Raw genomic sequence first — 22,150 nt, forward strand, 5'->3', positions numbered from 1 at the left:
GGCTGCAGGCGTCAGTATCGTTTTTCCTTGGGAGGTTCAAGTCCGGAGACCGACGGCGTATGCCATCAGTTCCACCAGGAAAAAGGAGAACCCTGTGGACCTGTGGGTATCTCCCTTCGTAGTAGCTATCGATTATGCACCATGCGCGCCCAGACTGCCCCCCTGGGCTCCTAGGCTAATCCTGGACCGGACAGTGAGAAACAGAGCGACCTTAGGTGCCAAGCCGTCTGCTTCATTGGCGTACGAGGCCTGCTTAACTCAACCCCACTGTGACGGATCCTACCTGTTGGGAGGCTCGAAGCTTATCCAGAATGGTGAAGCTACATTGGACGGACTCTCTATCGCGGAGTCCATTCCCAGTCTCTCGGGGCCGCAGGAGCCCCATTCGGGTGCATCGAGGTTTCTTGAACGAAAGCTCGCCTGCCCAGGCTGATCTTTTCTCTCGCATGCTTGACAGCTTCAAGTCCTTGACCGACCTGACTGACGGTTGACGACGTCAACTGCGACGTCGTGGTGCCTTTGACGACTGAACTATCATGTCCTGAAAGTTAACAAGCAGATATCGTGGATCTGCAATTTTTTTATTATTGCTGCTAGCTAGGTGAGATTAATTCGTGTTTTAATAACCCCGACTGTCATAAGAACAATCCTTGCACATTAATATCATGCAAGCGAAACACTGCTGCGCTCTGCGCACCTCATTCTCCACTCCGAAAGGCATATCAGTCTTACGGCTCGAGTCTTTGTCTCTTTGTATGGTCTAACTCGAATAACCGCCTCCAGGACCGGATTCCTCTCCTTTGACCTGCCGAGTCTACGGAGTATTCTGAAAGGGAAAAAAAAGGGTCGCATTGCAGAATTATATCCGTTCGCACGTGTCTCCGAGTCGTCGCTGAACCCACGGTGAGACTATTCCCAGTTTCCAAGCGCTTGTCCTGCCGCTTGTGCTCGTCGCATGTTTGGCTAGAGGTACCTGGAATACTGAGACTAATTAGATCGATGCGGAGGGCGCTGTTCGTTTTTGCAGAGCTCGGATTGACCGCTCGTTAAGAATATCCATCCTGTCATGTTTGGGTTTCTGGTTAATTACAATTATTGAGAATTGCGCGAATATCTGGCTCAAACAGCGGGAGGCTATTCGCTTCACTCCTGGCCGTATGTTTCAATGAGGGTCAGGCTGGTCCTGTGAACGACTACTTCTGGAACTAGCTGAGAGGCATACTGTTCACCGCAGCAGGTGCTGCCAGGTGCGCCCAAGCTCCTGACCGTTGATCAAGGATCGAGAGAACTATGGCTGCCAACACTGAAAATCACCGTCCTGCCGAGGCGGACGCATTTCCCACACCATCACCTGCACCATTTCGGACGCCTTCGAGAGCCATGTCTCGACATTCGCACCGGAGAGACTCATCTCCCGGTCCATCGTCATCCCCACCATCTCTTCCGCTGCAGCATTTCTCCCCTGACGATCATGAACATGCCATTGACGACGTCGTGAATGATGACACGATATCACCGCTTGATCCACGCCGGTTCACTCCCACACTACATGCGTCCCTTGTTTCCGAGATCCTTTCCTTACGGAGGGAACTGGAGAGCAAGAACAAAGCGATCGATGCTCTCGAAGCAAGTCTGGAGGACACCCGCGCTGAAAATGAGGCTCTCAATGAAAGTCTATCAAAGCATACGAAGGAGAACCGTTCGCTGAAGAGGCAGATGCAGCTTCTTGAAGGCGGTACCCTCTCAGCGCTCAGTGATTTGGCCAAGGAACGAGATGAGGCGGTGGAGAACATCACCGATGTTCGGAAGAGGCTGGAGCAGACACAGAAGAGAGCCCGGACTCAAGAGGAACAAGTAGAAAGAACCCAAATGCTATGGGATCGAGATAAGCAAGCTTGGGAGTCAGAGCGAAGAAATTGGGAAAGGAAGGTGCACGTTATGGAAAATAGGTTGAAAATGGTCCTGAATGAAGTTGCAGCTGCTCAGGCTGCTGGCGCGTTTCGCAAGCCCCAAGAGGGCGGCGACAATAATGACCCAGGGAGAGACACTATCACCACACGAGGAAGTGACACGACAAGCGTCCGATCGAGCAGGAGGCGAGCCAGCACGACCAGTGAGAGCACTCATGACGAAGAGCTTCCTTACAACAGCGGGAGATTCTCCTCCATGAGCTTTGTTAATGGGCATGGCGTCAAGCCCGATGGTCTCAATCTGGCTGAGGAATTGGCCTTCGATGAGGAAGATGAGGAAGAGGAAGAGTTCGCCGAACAGCACGAAGAACTTCCAGAGGAAAGGGAAAGGCCCACGTCTGTTCAGTCCCAGCTGTCTTATACCATGGCATTGAAAGCCCGAAAGATCCTTGGTCTGTCTCTTGATGGAAGCGTTGATCACCCTGCTGCCTCTGATGTTTTAGAGCAGACCCGCCCATCAGACCATATAGAGGAGTATGGCAATGGAAAGCTCACGGAGGAACGCCAGCTCAATTATCGAGATATTGGCGTTCAGTACTCACCTCCGCCGTCGCCTCAGCTGCCGCCACAATCAGAACCTTCGCAGGACCTTCCTGCAAGCGAAGAAAAGGTGGAAGAATCGGCTGCTGTTCCCGCAAGTCGTGGTTACCAGACGGTGGACAGTGGTACTCTGACCATGCCAGTCGCTATGGTGTCCAGTTCATGCCAGACTGTCGACCTTCCCAGCCCTCCTCGCACACCCGAACCTACTGAACCCGCTGAACCTACCCCGGTTATTAGCCAGGTCAACATGACGTCTAGCTCAACGCAGACCGACCCGGTGATTATCTCCACTGAAGAGGAACAAAAGGCTTCGGAAGCGCCGAAGGAACCACAATTCGCAGTCCCTATTCCGACGATTGCAATCCACCCGCCCGGTTCGGAACCCTCATCCCCCAGAAGCAGTGTCGTTTTACCCCCACATACGAAGAGCGTGTCATGCCAGACAGACTTGCCGTTATCCAAGAATGTGCGATCTGTCTCCATGCAGACAGAAGAGATCCGAATCGATAAGCGCCCCGTCAAGCTCCCGGCGAGCTTGCTTCCATCAGCGATCCTGGATCGGCCTACGGACAAGTCTGAAAGCCAGGAAATCACAATGCCCTTTGCGCCTCCTCCCCGGTCGCCTAAACGTGCACCCCCGAAACCACCGTCCGCTGGCGAAGGAGCGTCCAAGACCCTCAAAGGAAAGCAACCGGAACGCGTGCAGGCTTACCCAGGAAACAACGATAATGGCCCACTGGCGGATAATGACAGATCAGACATACGACGCCCGTTCCGGTCGAGTAGTCTGTTTGCTGGCTTTGACGACGAAGAGGAACAGGGATCCGGTTTCTTCAGCGATGATGAACTATACAACCGGCCGATGGCTTCATACTCGCTCAAATCCGGGAAAATGGTTCCCCGTTCTAGTCTCGACGAGAAACCCATCCGGGAAGTTGATGAGCCGGATGAAGCGCCCGTAAGTAATCAATCTAGGACAGGGTCCATACGAAGACCACCGCGTGGGTCGAAGATGGCCTCTACTTCGAAAGAACCAGATATCCGGCGAGCCGCATTGATATCTAACGGTGCTGCCGCGCATCAGAAGTCACGTCCGCGAAGCCCTAGCGAGCCTAGCATCGACAGCGCTGGTTCTACTGGCGCAGCCCGACCTCCCTTTCCGGTCCCTGTTAGACTCAGCTCGAGGAAGGTCCCCACGAGCGCCAGCGAGGGTGCACAAAGCCCGACCCCGTACAGCAATAGGAATGAGCGCCCCGGAAGACGTATCACGAGACAGCCTACCCTTCGCAAAGTTCGCTCTGCTGCCGCAATATCAAAAGCGAATCAATCGGAACGTCCTGGGAGCCGGTCACCGCCTGCAATGTCGACCTCGTCTTACGCCCCTGATAGCCCGAAACTTCCCCCGATGCCTCACGATGACGTTACCGCGCCTCGAGGCAAAAGATCGGTCAAGAAGCAACCGTCGACCCGCACCGGCTCTTCCGTCTACTCTCACTCGAGAGATGAGTCGACGCCTAGCTCTGTTCAGCCTACGAGCGTCGTTGACGCAATCGCCCAAACCATGGTGGGCGAGTGGATGTACAAATATGTCCGCAGGCGGAAGTCGTTTGGCGTGTCAGACTCGAAGGATTCTTGGGAGCATGGGAAGAGCACCGAAGAAGTGTCGGCTAATATCACCAGCAATGGTGTTAGACACAAGCGGTGGGTTTGGCTGGCGCCATATGAACGTGCAGTCATGTGGAGTAGCAAACAACCGACGAGTGGCACTGCACTTCTCGGTAAAAGTGGCCGCAAATGTGAGTACTATGGATGTCAAGAAGGTGGTAAAAAAAAAAGCCGTCGCTGACTAAATGATACAGTAACCATTCAATCCGTTCTTGACGTCAAGGACGATACACCCCTACCCAAGGGCTCCAGTCCCCAGAGTCATTTTAATAGGTCCATTCTCATTCTGACTCCTCAACGTGCGTTGAAATTCACCGCGATGAGTCTGGAGCGGCATTATGTCTGGCTCACGGCACTGTCGTTTTTGAGTCATTCATCCATAGGGATGAGCGATCTGGCAGCTCTACCTCCGGTCCCTCAAGATGACTTTGTGCCACCTCCTCCAGCACCCGCGCTTAGACGGAACCCTATTCGGGATTCGATCAGGGTTGCAAAGAGCAAGCCTCGCCAGCAACCCAACGCGAAGCGATCTTTTACCGCGCACCCGGCCCCTGTGCCGGAATATGGCGATAATTCGATGGACCCAATGGATGCAGCTGATCCTCCAAACGTACCACGGTTTTCGAGCCATACTCGCAGGCGCAGCAACACGGCGCCTCGTGCGCCGCCAAGTGCATTCCGCAGCTTTTCCAGTAACGCAACCGTTCCATCGACTTACAGTGGCACTACGGCGGCTTCCTCCGATCTATACACGACTTCTTCTATGGGGGGCCCTAGCTTTAGCCGTCGAACGTCCGAGGCCAGTGGGCCGTCCAGTGCTGGCACGGGCAACTTTTTTGACGCCGTGGGGACGGTGCGGATGGAGGCATTCATCGACCGAGTGGACATACCCCGGTATCGAGGAGGTAACCGCGGTCGAAATGGACCGCGGAAAGGAGACTCGAGCCAGTGGGGGCACCATGATCCGTTCGATTTTGCGAGATCCGACGATGGCAGCGACATCTACTATCGGAATGACGATCCCTTCCGGGGGTTTTAAACCCCCGCTATCACTATTGCACTACATCAACAGGTTCTTTATCAATCTCATATACATATATACCCCAGTCATTTCTTTGTACCATACTGTTTTGAAATGTGGAAAATAGATTTAATATCCCGGCTATTGGAGTTTTCTTTTTCATTTGTGACTAAAAGTGTTGTTTGATACCTCTTCATCGTCGACTCACTTCTTTTTTTCTTTTCTTGTGGGATTTTGGGTTTCGGTTTTGCCATAATTGAGAGCACCAGGGGGATAGCTGGACTGGCGCTGGTGCGTCTACATGTGCTGGACTTGGAATCTTCTGTCAGGTTGACAGCAGTGGCCTCTTTTCTTTGTGATACCACTTGCGCCTTTTACAAGGCTCATCCGTGTTCTTGTCATTCCGTCTCATTTTCAACCTTATCGCGGACGGGAGATGTCAATCATGTACAGTACAGTACGGAGTATATTCGAGCAGACAAGAACATTCTGATAACGGTAATTGGAATGAGATAAAGCTTGGGGTCGAGTTAACTTAGCAAGAAATTGTCAATTCGGGTGCCAGGTCAGATTTAGTATACAGTATGAAACAAAGAACAAATCATAGGAGCCAGCAGAAATGTTAGAACCGCGCAGATAGCAGTGCCTACTGGGTATACAATAAATAATTATCAATGTCTTTAGTTTTGATGTCGGAGAACCGATTCAGTTAGGCTGGTCAGTTTAGGACGAAGCAGCCAATCGCGAGGCCGTTGATTATCAACCATGACTACTGTACTACCTGTGGTTTAACACAGGCTAGCTCTTTACTCATCGCTATGTTATATGTAAACTCAAGAGGAAGAGATGAACCTGACTGCTTTTCCTGCTTGATTGGTGCCAGTCTGTCATCTTAGCACGAATACTGTTTATACAATGGCAAAATCCTCCCCGCTCCAAGTGACAATTCTCCCCGCCACAGAGGCGGACTGCCTCGCCTTGGCACAAATCGAGTCAATCGCCTTCAATAGTAGCAGTAGCAATAGCAGCAACGACGCCAACGACAGCCATCCTTCTTCTTCGAGTCTAGGACACGTCATGTTCGGCCCACCCAGCGCCGAAGGCCAGGCGTTCCGAGCCAAAGACATCGGAGAGAAGATGCGGACTGATCCGACGCTGAAGGTCTGGAAGGCTGTCGTTGACGTTGACAAAAACGACGATGAAAAAGAAGAGGAGGAGGAGGAGCAACACAAGAAAATCGTCGCATGGGCCGCATGGCACTTCTATTGCGATCCTTGGCCCGGCCAGGAATGGCAGGATAGGGAATGGCCCGGTGCGCGCAACCCGCAGGCTTGCAACGATTTCTTTGGGACGATTGCCCAGAAGAGGAGTCAGTATATGGGAGGGAAGAGATATGCCTGTACGCCTTTTCCTTTTTTTTTTCTGCTTTCTATCTCTCAATAACATAATCACTTTCTTTTTTTTTTGTTCTAATGTTCATATGACTAGTACTCGAAGTCCTCGTAACTCTGCCCCAGTACCAAAACAGCGGCATCGGATCGCGCCTGATCCAGACTGGTCTGCGCCTGGCTGAACACGACTTTGGTCTCGTCCACGCCTGGCTGGAGGCATCGGCCGAGGGATACCCGTTGTACAGGAAGTTTGGGTTCCGGGATGTCGATTCCATTGTTATGGATTTGAACAAGTACGGCGGGACGGGGTCGACGAGGCATGTTTGTATGCTGCGGTCGGCTGATGAACATTCGAATATTCATTCGAAGGAAGACAGATCTAACTAGATGGATGATGACTGATTGTTTCTTTTACGTGGATTTTCAAAATGAATGATGCTCGTTTTCAGTGAGGTGAATTATCTTCGTATCATTTCACATCATGACAGACATCATGCATGAATGCTTCTTTCTATACGAACAGATCAAAGACAACAGGTGTATATATCTATGACATATCTTGTCAAATACAGCCAAGTGTCCTTCCTCATGATATGATAATTATCTCTCCGAGAATCATGGCGACGACGGAAAAGATCATTATGCCGCTAAGCCCACTTCCCAAGAAGAGCCATCAGGCCCGCCCCCAGCAACACGCAGCCGATCATAAACGCCAACCGTCTTCGATCCTTCGTCCGGTCGGCGTCGAACAGGAAATCCCTTGCCAGCAACTCCACCAACCCCGTGTAGATCAGGATCCCCGCGGAGATGGAGTCCAGCACGCCGGAGACGATGTTGGCCGTGTTGGAGTTGGGGTTGTACGTGTTGCGCACGCCGAGCCCGATGGCGATGGCGATGGGCGTCGTCAGGCCGTACGCCAGACACAGCAGCCACGGCAGCCAGCTGTTGCGTCTGAACGGGATGGTGGACATGCGCGCGCCGACGCCCAGTCCCTCGAAGCTCTGGTGGAAGACGAGCACGGGGTACAGCGTGGCGAACTCGTCGCCAACAACGCCCAGGTTCAGCCCGATGATGACCGAGTGGAACATGACGCCGAATTCCAGGATCAGGAAGGCGGCGATCTGCTGGCGGAAGGACCTCTCTGCCACGGCGCTGTCGATCTCTTGCGCGTTCCAGGCGGCCTTTTGGCTGTCGCTCGAGGGCAGAGGATTCGCCTCCTTGGCTGTCGAAGAAGGAAGGTGATGCTCATGACCGCCGTGGTGGAGGTGAAGGACATTTTGGACGATGACGCCGCGGTCGTCCTGCTTGACGATGCCGTACTTGGCCTCGACGTACAGCTCTGCGGCAAAGTCCATGAGGAAGATGACGACGATGGAGGCGAGCACGATGGCAGGAACCCACGAGTAGTCGGCCCAGTGGCCGGTCATGCCGACGCAGGTGTCGGGGCCGATCTCACTGTAGGCCGGGTCGAGCAGGTGGACGAAGGCCGTGGCGATGATGACGCCGGTGCCGAAGTACCGGGCAAAGAGGTAGACGTAGACGGGGATCTTGAGCGAGGGAACCCGCTGCGCGACGACGGGGAAGAAAGTGGTCGCGGTGGAACAGACTAGGATGACGAAGATGGCCGAGATGCGCGCCCCCAGCTGGCCGTTGTAGTCGTTGCCGGACGCGTTAAGATAGCAGATGACGTCCGCCGGGTCGACATTGTCGAGATTGACGTTGGTCGGGTCGAACGAGGATGACATGGTGAATTACTTGTGACTGGAAAAGACTTGATGGGAGAGATAACGATCAGAAAAGCTGACAGAGCTGGATTCTTGTGGGAACACTTGACACAACTTATACTACTTGGTGGCCGTCAAGCTGGGGACCTTGGGGAACTGGTCAGCAGAACGATCCCACTTTGCTATGTTATTAGATCGCACCCAGATCCACTGGCAGGATATATCTGACATCGCGGCGCAGTGCACCCAAGGGAGTTGGTGAATTGTGGCTGAAGTGATGGCATATGGTAGCTGCCAGCATATCCAGTGCTTGCCTGCAGGGTCCCTACAACTTGATCAGGCATCTATGCCCATACATAATCTCTATGTAGGCAGGCGTACTACTGTACAACAGTCCCAAGGTAAACGTTTGTCTGCCTGTCATTCCGTCTGGTGCGTGTTAGGGCTAGACTGGACAGGTGTGGATCTACATGCCAACAACCAACACTGCACCACTCGTTCGACTACACGGCGACCATCCTATTTTATTTTCCGGTTGACAGGCGATGAAATGGGAAAATCGGATAAATTCCGAAGCCACGAGGACATCTACCTGCCCTATGGAGTACATGTCAGTCAATCTCCACAGGTATAGGTATAGTACAGGTACATCGTTACCTGTAGCGAATGCCAATGGATGGACATGACTTACTTCTGGATTTCAGGCTCGGCAACTTCGGCTGTCTTTTTCTGCACTGTTAGAGTCTGATTGGTCTGAATGGTTGTTATTGTTGTTATTGCTGAGAATGACGGTGAGGACCTTGGGAGAAAGACGAGGCCAGTCAGGTAGGAAATTTTGGTGGAATTTTTCTCATCTTTTATATCACCTTCCTATTTGATTTTAGTTTTATTTAAGGGAGTTCGTATTGACTGATAGTAGTGCTGAATTGTAAGGAATGATAATTGATGTTCGATTAGATTTAGGGTTATGGTCAGCAGAAACTACCATGTCTCCCTCTGGGAAAAGAACTAATCATGTCCCTCAAGAACGGAGATAAATCGAAGACACGAAAAAGAAAAACAAAAACAATCAAGTATGGCAAGATCTGGTCAATATAGTTTGATTCGCTGGAAATGAAACATGGATACATACCTACTTAGGTGGTAACGGTGGACACGACAACGACTGTGCCCACGCTTCCGGACCCAGAACCAACAATTATCCGCTCAGTTTAGGTGGACTAGATGTCGTTGGTCCATTACCCATCAGTCAGTCCATTTTGCGATGTTTGCTTGCTTTGACTTTGTTTGTCTAGAGCAGAAAATGTCAATGGTATAGTATAAAGTATCCTTTGTAACCGCAACCACAACCATAACCAAACCATAACCATTGGATACATTGTAATTACGCAAGATATTGGGTTGTGGCATCTTATTATCGTCGAATAAACTGGCAATGCAAGCAGGCAAGTCTAGCTAGTTAATTTTATTATACGACTTCTGTCCTGTCACAGTCTAGTAACAGAAGAAACCATACCTACCTGCCAGTTAACCTGTCAGTGCAATAGTCAAGCCAATGCCACGCTGATTGATCATCAGTCATGCCTGACCGTCCGATTGTGTGGAATTGAATTGAACTGGATGAGATTGAATATGGAGGAATTTGTTACCTATACGTAGGCAGGCAGGTAGGTATAGCTGTCGTTAAACCAGACCAGATCTACACTCATACTCAGGATAATTATCATCATTTTCTCCTTCTCTCAATTGCGCCTGCCAATAATCTACCTCTCGTCTGCAACTCATTTCATTCTGTTCCAGAGCTCTTACTTCTCGTCCTTCCTTCCTTCCTTAACGATACTCACTCGATCGTCACGGGTAGAGAGAAAAAAGAACAACAGTGTATATTTCTCCGCTCTGTACTTTACATGTATGCAAACGCGACAATAACCGCCGTTGGGCGTGTATGTAATGTATGTATAATATCATCTCATGTCGTATTAATAATTCTATTCCAACAGTTCCTCCTACTCAGCTCGATAGCGATAATCACCATCGCCATCATCCTCCACCTCCCCTTATTGACCCACATTATAATATCCCTCCCCTACAACTTCGCAGCATCCTTAACCTCGCCAATCTTCAATTTCGGACTGTACTTCTTCAGCACGGACTCGTTGTGGTACTACAAAAACCCAGACAGTCAGCAATCAGCATGATCCTCCCTCCTTAACCCCCTGTTGAGTCTTGACAATGCTCACCTTCCAGAACTGCTTCGTCGCATCCTTGCCAGCAACCCGCTTCAGAATCTTGGCGCCACCGGGGTGCTCGTCCACGAAGTTGGTCACGTCGTAGACGCCGTTCTCGATGATGATGTACAGGCCCTTGTCGGGGCTGTTGTGGGAAGCGACTTCGGCGGGGGTGAAGGTCTTGGACATGGTGGCTCTTCTTTCTTGTCTCTTCTTCTTTCTTGTTGCTGTTTTTCAAAGACACTTGTTATAGAGAGATGCGTATAGGAGAAATGTCAGATCGATCGCGTGCTTTTAAGCTGCTTGCGGAGAACTAATTAAGTCGGCCCAGAAATGCCGAGGTTCGCGGATATCGCCGTCAGATGAATCACGCTACTTCCCATTGGCTGCCGCCATGCTAAACTAAACTAACTACTCCCTACGGAGTAGGTAAGAGACTGAATAATCATCATACTCCATAGTTCCAGTACTCGTATACACAACGTAACTGGATTACAAGAGAAATACAAAAACGTATATATACAGATCCAGCATAACAGCTCCCGGGTATCCAGCTAAATCTTACTCTCGCCCGCCTGTCCCCGCCCCTTGGAAACCTTCTTGTCCAGCCCCAGCGTCTCCAGGTCCTTCTTCTTGTAGTAATGCGGCGCCACCTCCATCAGCCATTCCGGTTGCAGAGGCATGTTGCTCCGCATGTACTCCTTGCTCGTCAGCACCAGCTCGTGGTAGATCACCCACTTCGGGTTCACGTCAAACAGCGTGCTCGACGGGTGCAAGTACACCGTCTGCCCGTTCTTCACCGTCCGGTAGCTGTCGCCGCCCCGTTGCAGCCGCGCCGCGTTCGGGAAGAAGCCGGCCGTGAGCGCCTTCTGGATCGGCACCAGGTTGTTCTGCCCGGCCGACGACATGGTCACCTCCACCCGGTCGCACAGCTTGGCCAGCTGGTCCCGCACGTCGCGTGCCCGGTTCAGACTACGCTGCTGCAGGAAGTTCTCCCGCGCCCACACGTAGCTGAAGTCCGAGTCCACCCACTGGTTCCAGATATTCAGCAGGGTCAGGTGGTCGCCGCCGTCCTTGACCGTAAACCGCGCCCGCGCGCTGTCCGCGTGGATCTTTTTATCCTTGGGCCGGTAGAACAGCGCGCTGGCCTCCCCGAGCATCGCTATGATCGAGAGCACTTCCTCCACGCATCCGTACTTGTCCGCCGCCAGGATCGCCTTGGCCAGCATCGGGTCCGTCGGGAACTCCGCCATCTGTCGCCCGACTTTGGTCAGCTCGCCCCGGTCATTCAACGCTCCCAGCGCGTACAGCTGCTCCAGCGCCCGGATGATCGTTTCCGCCGGCGGAGGATCCATAAAGTCAAAGTCCAGCAGCTGATCAATGCCCAACGACTTGAGCATCAAAATCACTCCGCTGAGATTCGTGCGCTGGATCTCCGGGGTCGTATTATCCTCCAGTTCGTTGTAATACGCCCACTTCGTGTACAGTCGGAAGCATTTCCCGGGTCCAACCCGACCAGCTCGCCCGGCGCGCTGCGCGGCAGACGCTCGCGAACACGGCGTCACCACCAGGCTCTCCATGCCCGTCCGCGGATTGAAGACGTTTTCCTTGACAAATCCCGGATCGATCACGTACACGATGCCGTCGATCGTCAGACTCGTCTCGGCAATGTTGGTGGCCAGAACGACTTTTCTCGCGCCAGGCGGTGTCGGTTCGAAGATCTTGGTCTGCAGCTCCGAAGGCAAGTTGGCATAGATCGGGGCGATGATCATCTCGGGGATCTTGCCCCCTAGTTTGCGCGCCGTCTCCTGTAAACTCTGCTCGGCGGCCTCGATTTCTTCCTGACCGGTCAGGAACACGAGGATGTCCCCCGGGCCCTGTGTGATGTGGATTTGGAACACAGTCGTGATCGCGGCCGCCAGATAGTTGGCCTCAGGCTGGGACGTGTAATGGATGTCGACCGGATACCGGCGGCCGGGAATGTTGAAGATTGGGGCATCGTCAAAGTATTTCTGGAACTTCTGCGCATCCATTGTGGCGGAAGAAATGAGCAGCCTCAGATCCGGTCGGGCCTTGGCAATATCCTTCAGCAGACCACAGGCAATGTCGGTTGCGACAGTCCGCTCATGGGCTTCGTCGATCATCAACACCGAGTAGCCGCCCAGATCCGGCTCCGTCAGCAACTCTCGCAGTAACATACCATCTGTCATGTACTTGAGCACCGTCTTGTCGCTCGTGTTGTCTTCAAAACGGATCGAATAGCCAACTTCGTGGCCCAACTTGACCCCCATTTCCTCGGCCACTCGAGCGGCGACACTCATGGCTGCCACTCGCCGCGGCTGCGTACAACCGATCTTCATCCCGTTCTTGGTATATCCAGCTTCGTGGAGATATTGCGGAATCTGAGTCGTCTTTCCCGAACCAGTCTCACCGACGATGATCAGAATCTGGTGGTCGTGAACCGCCTGAATGATCTCATCGCGGAACTGGTAGATCGGGAGGCTCTTCCGGGTCTCCTCGATCGAAGCTGCCTTCTTCTCGGCCGCCTCCAGCTGCTGTTGCAGCAGGCGCTGCTCCTTGGTCAGCGGCTTTCGGTCACCCTCGAGTTTGGAGTCCAAGATAAAGTTGATCTTTTGGGCGTCGTCAAAGACGTATTCGTAGTCCCCTTCGTCCACAAACTCGGCGCGCGAGACCTGTGCCTTAGCCTTCGCCGTCTGCTCGCGTTCCCACTCCTCTTGCTCCGTAATAAATCGCTCCTGGCCGTGTTCATCGCGGTCGACATACCGCTTGTAGAGCGCCTCCTCCTTCTTCTTCCGGTCAATCTTCCCTTTCTCCGTAATGTAGTCTTCCGGCATCATGTAGCCATCCCGATAATCGTCGATCCGGAGTCTTTCCTCCGCGATCCGCAGGACTTCCCGGTTCCGCGCAAATTCCTCCTTCTCTCGGCGGGTGAGATTGGGGTTCTCGCGCAGCTCCTGCGTCTCCTCCGCGACTTGTCTCCGCAGAAGCGCTAGGCGTTCTGCCTCGCGTTTCTTCAGGTACTCCTGTCGAGACCGCAGACGAAGATCGGGCATTGCGGCACTCCTAGCTTCAGGATCATCTGCTAACGCTCGTCGATCGAGCAGATCCCCACGCCTAGCCGACGAACGGTCCTCGACAATCTTTTTCTTCGCCTTCTCATCCTTCTCCGCGAGACGTTTTGCAAACTCGTCTCGCTCTTTCCGATCGCGTTCGCGCTCCCTCTCCGCTTTCGCCTCCTCGTCTAGGTCAGCGGATGATGTAGATCGCGGCGACGCGGATCCATCGTCCAGCCTCGTCCGCTTAGAGGGAGATTCCTCGAACTCCTCGCCGTCCGCGCCTAATCCCTCACCCTCTGGTATCTCCTCATCACCCCAGCGACCTTCGAAGTCCTCGACATCTCTCTTGCGCAACTTCTTCGATCGGTGATGGCGATCACGGTTCTCGCCGTCTTGGCTCCGTTCTCGTTTTCTTCTCTCGTCCTTCTCGTGTTGACTGCGATGACCATATTCTTCTTCTTCTTCTGCCCAGCGGCTGCCAGAAAGACCGTTGGTCTTCGTGTCCCGACTTCTGTCTTTCTCTTTCCGTCTCCGTCGCTCGCTCTCCAATTCCACATTCGCGGGGCCCAAGGTAACATCATCCTCCATTTCCACGAGCCGATATTTCTTCTTCGTCGCGTCTGCAGAGGGTTTCTCCTTGGGCTTTTCATTCCCGCTGGGGCGGTCACCGCCACCAACCCGTTTGTAGAGCTCGCTGCAAAACGCGTCTATTTCATTGTCACTTCCCTCCAGAAATGGCATCAGTTTTTCGCGCAATGAACTCACAGACTTTGCGCCGCCGGCGGTTGCGAGGACAAAGTCGATGACGGTAGGGTCGGATGCGCCTGTGAGGCGGAGAAGGGAATCAGAGACGAATGTTCTCGTATCCATGTTGGTAGCTGCGGAATATGTCGTATCGACTCCGTATATAATCTTCCGTCACTTCACTCAAGCTGTCCCCTCCAGAGCAGTATCCTCCAGCAGGTGGTCGCGAGGCTCTGTTTCTTCAAGAGAAGATGGTTGCACACCGAAAATTCGAGCCCTTGAATGCTTGCACAGCGTAAGGAGAAAAACGCAGCCGCCTTCTGCTGGGCTCGACCTTTACACGGTCTGTGGTCGCGACCTGCGTAGCAAGGACTTGCTCTCTCCCTTCATGAAAGCGAAAGCCGCGGAGAGCTAGCTTTGCGTCCGGCGGTCCAGTCTGGGCCTCGTAAGCCAAAGATCAATCGGGTTAGCTCAGCTGCCTGTTTAGGTACTCACGTGTTGGCACGCGCATTGACCGTGTCGCAGATATTCAATTCTGCGGAGATAATTCTGTCCGCGAAGTTCCTGGATTGATTGCGGCGAAAGTCAGTTGAAACTAACTGTTCGGTGGGAGTCGATGCCAAGAAATGGAGTTCCGCTGCCACCACACCCGGTGGCGAATCGTCAGATAAGGTTGGACTGTATGCCTACGGAGTACATAGAACCTACCTATAGGTAGCTACCTACCTGCTAATATTCCATAGTCGCTTTTAGTATCTTCTGTTTGTGATATCTCGCCTCATTGCACGGTTTAGTGGGTGAAAAGTAAGAAGGGATATCAACATCAAGAAAAACTCATATTCCTAGCTAATAAAACCCACTAACTCCGTACATACTACAAATTATTCCAATTTCCTTTCCCTGATCTTATTTTTTTTTTTGAAAAAAAAAAGAGAAACAGAAATCCGTACCCTAAATCTACCTGCGCAACCATACGGAGTATATCATAATAATCCCGGATAGGGCTATACCCTTATGTATGTATGTATTATATTCTACTGCTTTCCGCTGACAACAACAAATTTGGCCCAGTGGGTTTCATGATCGTATAGTTTTAACATCGTCTTTCACACGATAGCACAGGGTGGGATTCCCGGCAGTGGAATTTTTTTTCTATATATATTTTAAATTATCCTGGGTTCCAATCCTTTTCCTTTCTGAAAGGTGTATGAAGATGCTAGTTCTGAAGGCGGTGGGATGATCGGGTGTTTTTGTACCTAAACTTAGGACTAGGTGGCGAGGACTTCCCAGACTACTTACTTACGAAGGACCTCACAAATCTACATAACTTTAATGTATTGACTGTAACGTTCCCGAATTGTAACTGTTATTCTGTCTATCTACAATTATAACTCTTGGCTCAATTATACATGTCCCATGTCAAAGGCCCAAGAAGCCCTATTCTCTGAAAAAAAAAACAGTCATCATGATAAGACCAGCAAAGAAACAAACTGTACAGGTATATTACCCCGATCTTATGGATGGAAATGGGCCCAAATCAAACAACGGTCGTTATGCATCAGTTTCGTTTCTTCAAGCACACCACATTGACAGCAGCCATGGCCAGGGCCCAGACCGAATCCAGCCCGATGCAAAAAGAAAAATCACACACAAATCAGCCAGCTTAGTAAAATACCAGAGGGGGTATGATGTTGGACTCAAAACAAGGCAGTGACCACAAACGAAAACCAGACCGAGAAAAGACAAGTTGGGTCCCTCAAGAAAAACCCACCAGCACAGTCTCACGTTTTTTCGCCCCATACGCCAAACCCCGTTGACATATGGATGATAATAAAGTACAAGGTGTCACAACCCACTCCGGTTGTAGATATGCTGAAGACACAGGATGCAATAACAAAACCGAAAAATCGTGAATGAAAAGGATCAATGATCGACCAAATCATCTCAGAATTATTGCTCTAGCTCGGCAATCAGGAGAGAAGAGAACGCCAATCGATCCAACTCCATGGCCTCGAAAGACAAAAAAAAAACGCCGTGTAACGAATGTCATGTCGTCATACTCAAACATCAATCATCTCGGCATCCTCAGCGAGCACTTCGTCAGCCGGGCCCCAGTTGCCTTCAAAGACAGTTGCTCCGGCACGCCGCCGGCGTTCCGCCCACTGCACTCCGTAAGTTTGCAAAACCTGGTCGGCGGTAGGCCGGTCATCAGGATTCGGTGAAATCATCCACCGGACGATTTTGTCCAAAGCATGATCATGGTTGGCATCAACCATGAAGCTCGGAGGCTCAACGAGCTCCCCGCTTCGCACGAGTCGGACAGGCTTGCGCGGTCGAGGTTTGGCATTGTCCATGTCGTCGGTTCCGCCCAGGTCATCTTCCCCAGCGTCAGATGCACACAACTCCTCGAAGGACGCCTCTTCTGACAGGGGGTTGCCCGATGCGTCTCGGAAGATGCTGGTTTCGGAGCTCCACGTCAAGCTCGGGACGTCGCTCATGTCGCCATTTCGGAGTTTCTGCCACGACAATCCATTGTCGGGAAGCTCCACATTTCCTGCAATCTCGAACATGATGAGTCCAAGTGCAAATATATCCGCAGGCTTGTCGTAGCGTCCCATCAAAATTTCGGGTCCAATGTATTCCCGATCCCCTTCGCCTTCGATGCCCTCTTCAGCGGGCCAGCGCGTTGCCATGCCAAAATCGGCGATCTTGAGCACGCCTTCGAAGGTGATCAAGATATTCGCCGGTTTCAGATCGAGATGAATGAAGCCGGAGTTGTGGATATGCCTCACTCCCTGCACAAATTAGCCAACTGTTGGACGGACACGTTAGGGAAAGTTCTTACCAGAGACAGTTCCAGCAAAATCTTCCAGATTCGGAAGTCATCCAGTCTAGCTTTCAATCCAACCTGGGCAAGGAAAACATCTAGGCTGCCCTCCTCGCAGAATTCTGTCTGGATGTAGAGGTGTCCCTTATCCTCCCAACTGTCGACGAAAGAAATGACGTGGTCAGAATTGGTCAGAGATTTCAAAATTTCCACTTCACGAAGCCGGCGTTCACGGTCTCTGGCGCCGCTGTAGGGCTGTTTTGATTTTTTGACAGCCCACACCTTTTCTGGCAGTGTCGTCGGTGAGTTGGTGCCCTTGTTGGGGAGCGAAAAGATCGATTTGTACGGTGAAGCATCCTGAGACTTGGAGACGCGATATACTTCCGAGAACTCGCCGGTTCCAATGAGCTCGACCTTATCAAAACGCGACGTCAGGATAGGATCCACATCCGGAGCCTTATAGCCGCCTAGCGACAGGCTCAGGCGTTTTCCAACCTGAGAGAAGTAGTCGCGGGGCGCAGTTGGAGTGGCCGGGAAAGTAACGGTGGACGAGTTGAAGTCCTCGTTACCCATTGGCGGGTCATTGAGAGCAGAGATTGATAATCCACTGGGATCTGGCGGAAGGATACTGTCTTTTGGAGTTCGTGGAGACGGATGATCAAGATTCTCATTCAACGCGCCCGCTGTTGATTACGATTAGCATATGCGACACTAGTCAGTTTCATGGAGGGTACTCACGAGTAGACGCTTGCGGTTCTGACTGTCCCTCGAGAGAGGCAACCTGAAGAGTGCCTGATCCAAGAGAGAACGGACCATGGCTGGTAGTGAAGGTCTGCTTGGTCGGTGTTGGAGGCAAGTCACAATCCGGGAGCGACTGGTTGTCGTGTCGCATCGACGGAGACTGTGACTCGTCGCCGTCAACGCTGACAAAACTATCCCGACGCGAGGTCCCGGGCCGATCAAATGCGCTGCCGAAGATGCCCGTACCCCGGGCAAAGGGACCCGGAGTCGGGCACGATTGCTGTGAATTGAACGGCGTAGAAGGAGTCGCGAGAGACTGGCGCACCAGTTTCGGTTTTTCAATGGGCCGTACCGGTAGCGCTTTCTGCCCAGTGGGAAGCATGTTGGTTGATTTTTTGCAGGGTGTGTCTGGCATGTTCTTGCCGAGACCCGACGGATTCTGCAAATCTTCGGCGTTCCGGTTCTTCTTCGAGATCAAACCGGTCGACATGAAGGCGGCCGGAAGAGGTTTGACAAGCTTATAATTCTCCGGTGTCGCAAAGGATTCGGAGGACGAGTTGGAGTCTGTCCGAGTGAACTGGCGCCCAGCGCCTGGTCTCGTAGCACCGGCAGGAAGGGACTTGGAGAAGTTGAAAACAGGTCTTGGCCGCTCCCCCTTGTGGATGGGTTCATGAGTGGGCGAATCATCTGCCACGCTGGAACTCGACGAGGACTGGGTGATGGTGCGCGACAGAGGATGCGCCGCATGAGGTGTTGCTGTAGCACCATTTTGGTTCGACGAGAACAGCGAACTGCCCGACGAAAATGGGGCTGAAGAGGCGAACGGACTCTCGCGCCCGGACGCCATGGAAAGGCTGCTGTCGAGAGACATCCGGTGTCTCACGGCCGGACTAGCAGGCGGTGATTCGGAGTTTTCGGCATTCAGCAGTCGTGATCGAGCGAAAAAGGGCCGATCACTTTGACGCTGTTGGAGAGTGGACCTCCTCAACGAGGAGGTTCGCCTTGGAATCGTCGCGAATGGGCTCGCTGGTGACTGGGGAACGGCACTGTTTTGCGCGTCGTTGTCGCGCGTTGAACCATCCAGTGGTTCGGATCCATTTTGATTGTCATCAGTACTGTCAAAGATGTTGAAGTCCGAAGTCGAGCTGGCGCCGTGAAGACTACGCCTCTTGGCTGACGGGCTCTCGAAGCTGGCCTGATCAAGATTCATGATGCCGTCGCTGCGTTTTAGAGGACTGACGGTGGACGAGATTGATCCGAGATTCCCACTCCGCCGCTTCTCAACTCGAGCGGAGGCGGGCTTGGGCGCGAGGCTGGTGTCCTCCGACGGGGCAAGGACGTGATCCGGGGGCGGGCCGTTCTCCTGTGCTTCTGCGACGGCCTTTGAGATGATATTCTCCTCGCCGGAGGGGATCACTGAAGGCTGGGCGGGAGTCGCATTACCTTGATCGCTGGAGATGTTCAATGCGCGTTTGGAGGGGCTCTTGGGAGAAGTTCGCGTCCGGGTGCTCTGTAGCGAGCCAGTTCGGCGCATAGCCGGCTTGCTGATCTTTGCGCTTGGGGAATATGAAATGGCGACGGGAGTTGATGATGAACTCGATGTTGTTGGAACAAGGAACAGGCTTCCCTGGTGTGTTCTCCGTGACGGTGAGAGGGGGGAGGAGATGAAGGGCGCATTCGGGGTTTGCGCGTGGGTTCGTGACGGCAGCAGGCGGAAGTCCGAACTCTTGGATGGTGAGCGCGACAAGGATCGACGCAGCTGTCTTATTGCGGAACTGGCATCAACATGATGCATCCCTGTCGGGGAGGGGAGATGGAGGGTGCCGCCGGCATCCCGGTGTGGCGAAAATGTCGCGACCATGTTGGGAATGTGTCCGATGATGATGATGTGAGTTGAGCCGTGAATATTCTCTTCCGCTCAAAGGCAGCTTTCTTGTTGAGAGAAGGCCGTTTCACGCCGGATATACCGTCCTTACTCTACCGTGACGATCCTTCCCAGCTGCAGAAGATCAGGAGGCTGTTGCGGCAGGATCCAATTGTACAGCACGAGGGCAGCTGGTTACCTGAACAGAGAGAGACTACGACAGAGACTGCGAAAGGTTATGGACAGGCCAAATCGAGTGTTGATGGCGCACTGATCGAGGCTGAGGCAACCCAACGCCAGTGGAATGCGGAAGGTCCGTTGTCGAGGGTGTAGAGGATGCGTCACAAAAAGACCTGCGTGAATCACAAGATCATTGCGAGGAATTCGAGAAGGTCGTCACCTCCATGCGTCCTGTCCTGCTTCCTGACTCCCGACCGACCGGGTTCCACACAGCCCTCGACCACAGGCACGCGCCTGACTGAAACACGGTGGGTTGAGGACTCCCTGGGTTCACAATGGGGCGCGTGTGGAATGTTCCAGGAGTGATGGTTGTTTTGGAAGGGCGCGAACAGGAACGCGAAGATGGATGCGAAGGCCTCTTGCGAATCAGATGTCACGGAAGGACACCGAGGAATGCAGAGATGCTGTAGTAATGTGATAAGGTCGATTGGATTAAGAATTGGAGGAACGAGAAGCGAAGAGCGTGTATCGGAGGCTCTGGAATGGTATCGAAAAAAAAAATTATGAAAGCAATGATAGCAGCACTCAGCGACACGCGGTATGAGCGAGACAATATTCAATAGGAAGATGGGTAGAAGTAGACGGATGACTGATACGCACGAGTCGAGTTCGCGACTGCAGAGGCGAAGACACGCAGAGTGAGAAGGGAGGAGAGAAAAGCAGCCGACTGAGGATCGAGAAGACAGCAGGCGCGTCAGTCGTGTCAGGCCAGGGTTGGTCTTCAAGTCTGGCGCAGAGAAGGCTGTATGGCTGCAGGGAAGGGGAGGATTGCGAGAGGCGAGGAGGCGGGCGAGGGCGTCGACAGGCGGGCCATCCCACGCGCTCGAGGCGCGCGTTGTTGTTGACGCCCAAACGGGACTAGCGCTCCCGGATGACGCGCGACGACGCGGGACCGGCTTGGCGTGGCGGTTGTTGACGCTCGCGACACCGCGGATCCTCTGACCGCTCAGCCGATAAGCAGCCATCATCCCGCAAGAAACAGTGAGCTACATGTATGTATGTACAGTACATACATGCCTCTGATGTACAGGATTACGGAGTCCAGCGCAGTCGTGTTGCACATACTGCACGTACAGCAGCCAGCACACACATTGGTAGCGATCCTTCACGGAGGTATGTATGTGCCCAACGCGGGCAGTGGGCCGCCTCGGTGACGAAGAGGGGACTCGGTCAGGTGATGGCGCCAAGACCCTCAGCGCGCCGCCTATCGATAGGCATCTTATCGGCCAAATCAGCATCAACTGACTCATTATCGGCACTCATGTCTGTCATACTCATGGCCGTCTTCCCCTTGCGTCTGCCACGGTGCCACAGTCGCCTAGATGCTCCGAGTGAGCCGAGTGAGCCCGGCCATGGAATCCTTCTCGAGTTCGGAGCAAAGTTTGCAGCATGGCTCGGTTATGCTGCAGAAGACACACCACAATCCGCCCATGATCTGTAACCCGTGTTTTTGTCCACTCCGGCCGAGGATCCTCACTACGCCGACTACGGGGGGTCTCCACCGAATTCCACACGTCTTATGCAGAGACGCACACACTGGCAACCCGACCCTGACGTGGCTTCGGCACCGTCCTGATATATAATCTTTTTTTACCTTGTCACATCTATATTTGAGGATCTAGAAAGGGGGCCTGACTGATCTATTCCTATGAATTAGTTTCTCTTATTTCCTACCTTCCTTCAGTAATAATTACTAATAAATACTCTGCCGATTGTGATGCGACATATGTAAACAGAATGCAGGATCAACGTAGTGGTACCCACACTTCTCCCAGAATTAATTTTTGGGCCTTGTGAAACGAAAACGCGTCCCAAGAGGGCAATTCCACAACATTGCCAGCATTATTAATTATTATTATTATTATTGTGTACTATCAGGGTACGGAGTACGGCATGGGAGAGCCGGTTCTGATATCAAGTCGATATCCTGGTAACTTCCCGTGTGGTTCCAATAGTTAAAGAACCAAAAGCATACTTCCTAGACATACGTACGGTTCTTGACCTAGTTAGGGGAATTGGGTCCATAGGGGATAATAGCAGTAGTAATAATAATAGTCAAATCAAAAGAAGGGAATAAACAACGAGGACCAAGGTCTGAATTAACTCCGCTTTCTT

General features: G+C 52.6%; 5 protein-coding genes across 5 annotated transcripts; 3 read left to right on the plus strand and 2 right to left on the minus strand.

Annotated features, from left to right (window-relative positions):
* Nucleotides 1–1,290: 1,290 nt before the first annotated feature.
* T310_5094 (Nuclear migration protein) lies at nucleotides 1,291–5,217 on the plus strand (the record flags this gene model as incomplete). The annotated part of the gene is made up of 2 exons (XM_013472036.1): nucleotides 1,291–4,309; nucleotides 4,373–5,217. The coding sequence occupies 2 exons, from the start codon at nucleotides 1,291–1,293 to the stop codon at nucleotides 5,215–5,217; spliced, it is 3,864 nt and encodes a 1,287-aa protein (XP_013327490.1).
* Nucleotides 5,218–6,114: 897 nt separating this feature from the next.
* On the plus strand, nucleotides 6,115–8,200 carry T310_5095 (uncharacterized protein; the record flags this gene model as incomplete). Its single annotated transcript, XM_013472037.1, has 3 exons — nucleotides 6,115–6,598; nucleotides 6,688–6,911; nucleotides 7,163–8,200. The coding sequence occupies 3 exons, from the start codon at nucleotides 6,115–6,117 to the stop codon at nucleotides 8,198–8,200; spliced, it is 1,746 nt and encodes a 581-aa protein (XP_013327491.1).
* A 2,200-nt stretch (nucleotides 8,201–10,400) lies between these two features.
* T310_5096 (MRNA splicing factor RNA helicase (Cdc28)) lies at nucleotides 10,401–14,489 on the minus strand (the record flags this gene model as incomplete). The annotated part of the gene is made up of 4 exons (XM_013472038.1): nucleotides 10,401–10,478; nucleotides 10,555–10,769; nucleotides 11,108–14,345; nucleotides 14,385–14,489. 4 exons carry the CDS (start codon nucleotides 14,487–14,489, stop codon nucleotides 10,401–10,403), a joined length of 3,636 nt encoding a protein of 1,211 aa, XP_013327492.1.
* A 1,934-nt stretch (nucleotides 14,490–16,423) lies between these two features.
* T310_5097 (Protein kinase) lies at nucleotides 16,424–19,792 on the minus strand (the record flags this gene model as incomplete). Its single annotated transcript, XM_013472039.1, has 3 exons — nucleotides 16,424–17,158; nucleotides 17,209–17,873; nucleotides 17,929–19,792. The coding sequence occupies 3 exons, from the start codon at nucleotides 19,790–19,792 to the stop codon at nucleotides 16,424–16,426; spliced, it is 3,264 nt and encodes a 1,087-aa protein (XP_013327493.1).
* Nucleotides 19,793–21,025: 1,233 nt separating this feature from the next.
* T310_5098 (uncharacterized protein) lies at nucleotides 21,026–21,476 on the plus strand (the record flags this gene model as incomplete). The annotated part of the gene is made up of 2 exons (XM_013472040.1): nucleotides 21,026–21,031; nucleotides 21,066–21,476. 2 exons carry the CDS (start codon nucleotides 21,026–21,028, stop codon nucleotides 21,474–21,476), a joined length of 417 nt encoding a protein of 138 aa, XP_013327494.1.
* Nucleotides 21,477–22,150: the final 674 nt, after the last annotated feature.

This window comes from Rasamsonia emersonii (genome assembly GCF_000968595.1).
Source record: "Rasamsonia emersonii CBS 393.64 chromosome Unknown ctg1118621760237, whole genome shotgun sequence".
Classification (NCBI taxonomy): Eukaryota; Fungi; Ascomycota; class Eurotiomycetes; order Eurotiales; family Trichocomaceae; genus Rasamsonia; species Rasamsonia emersonii.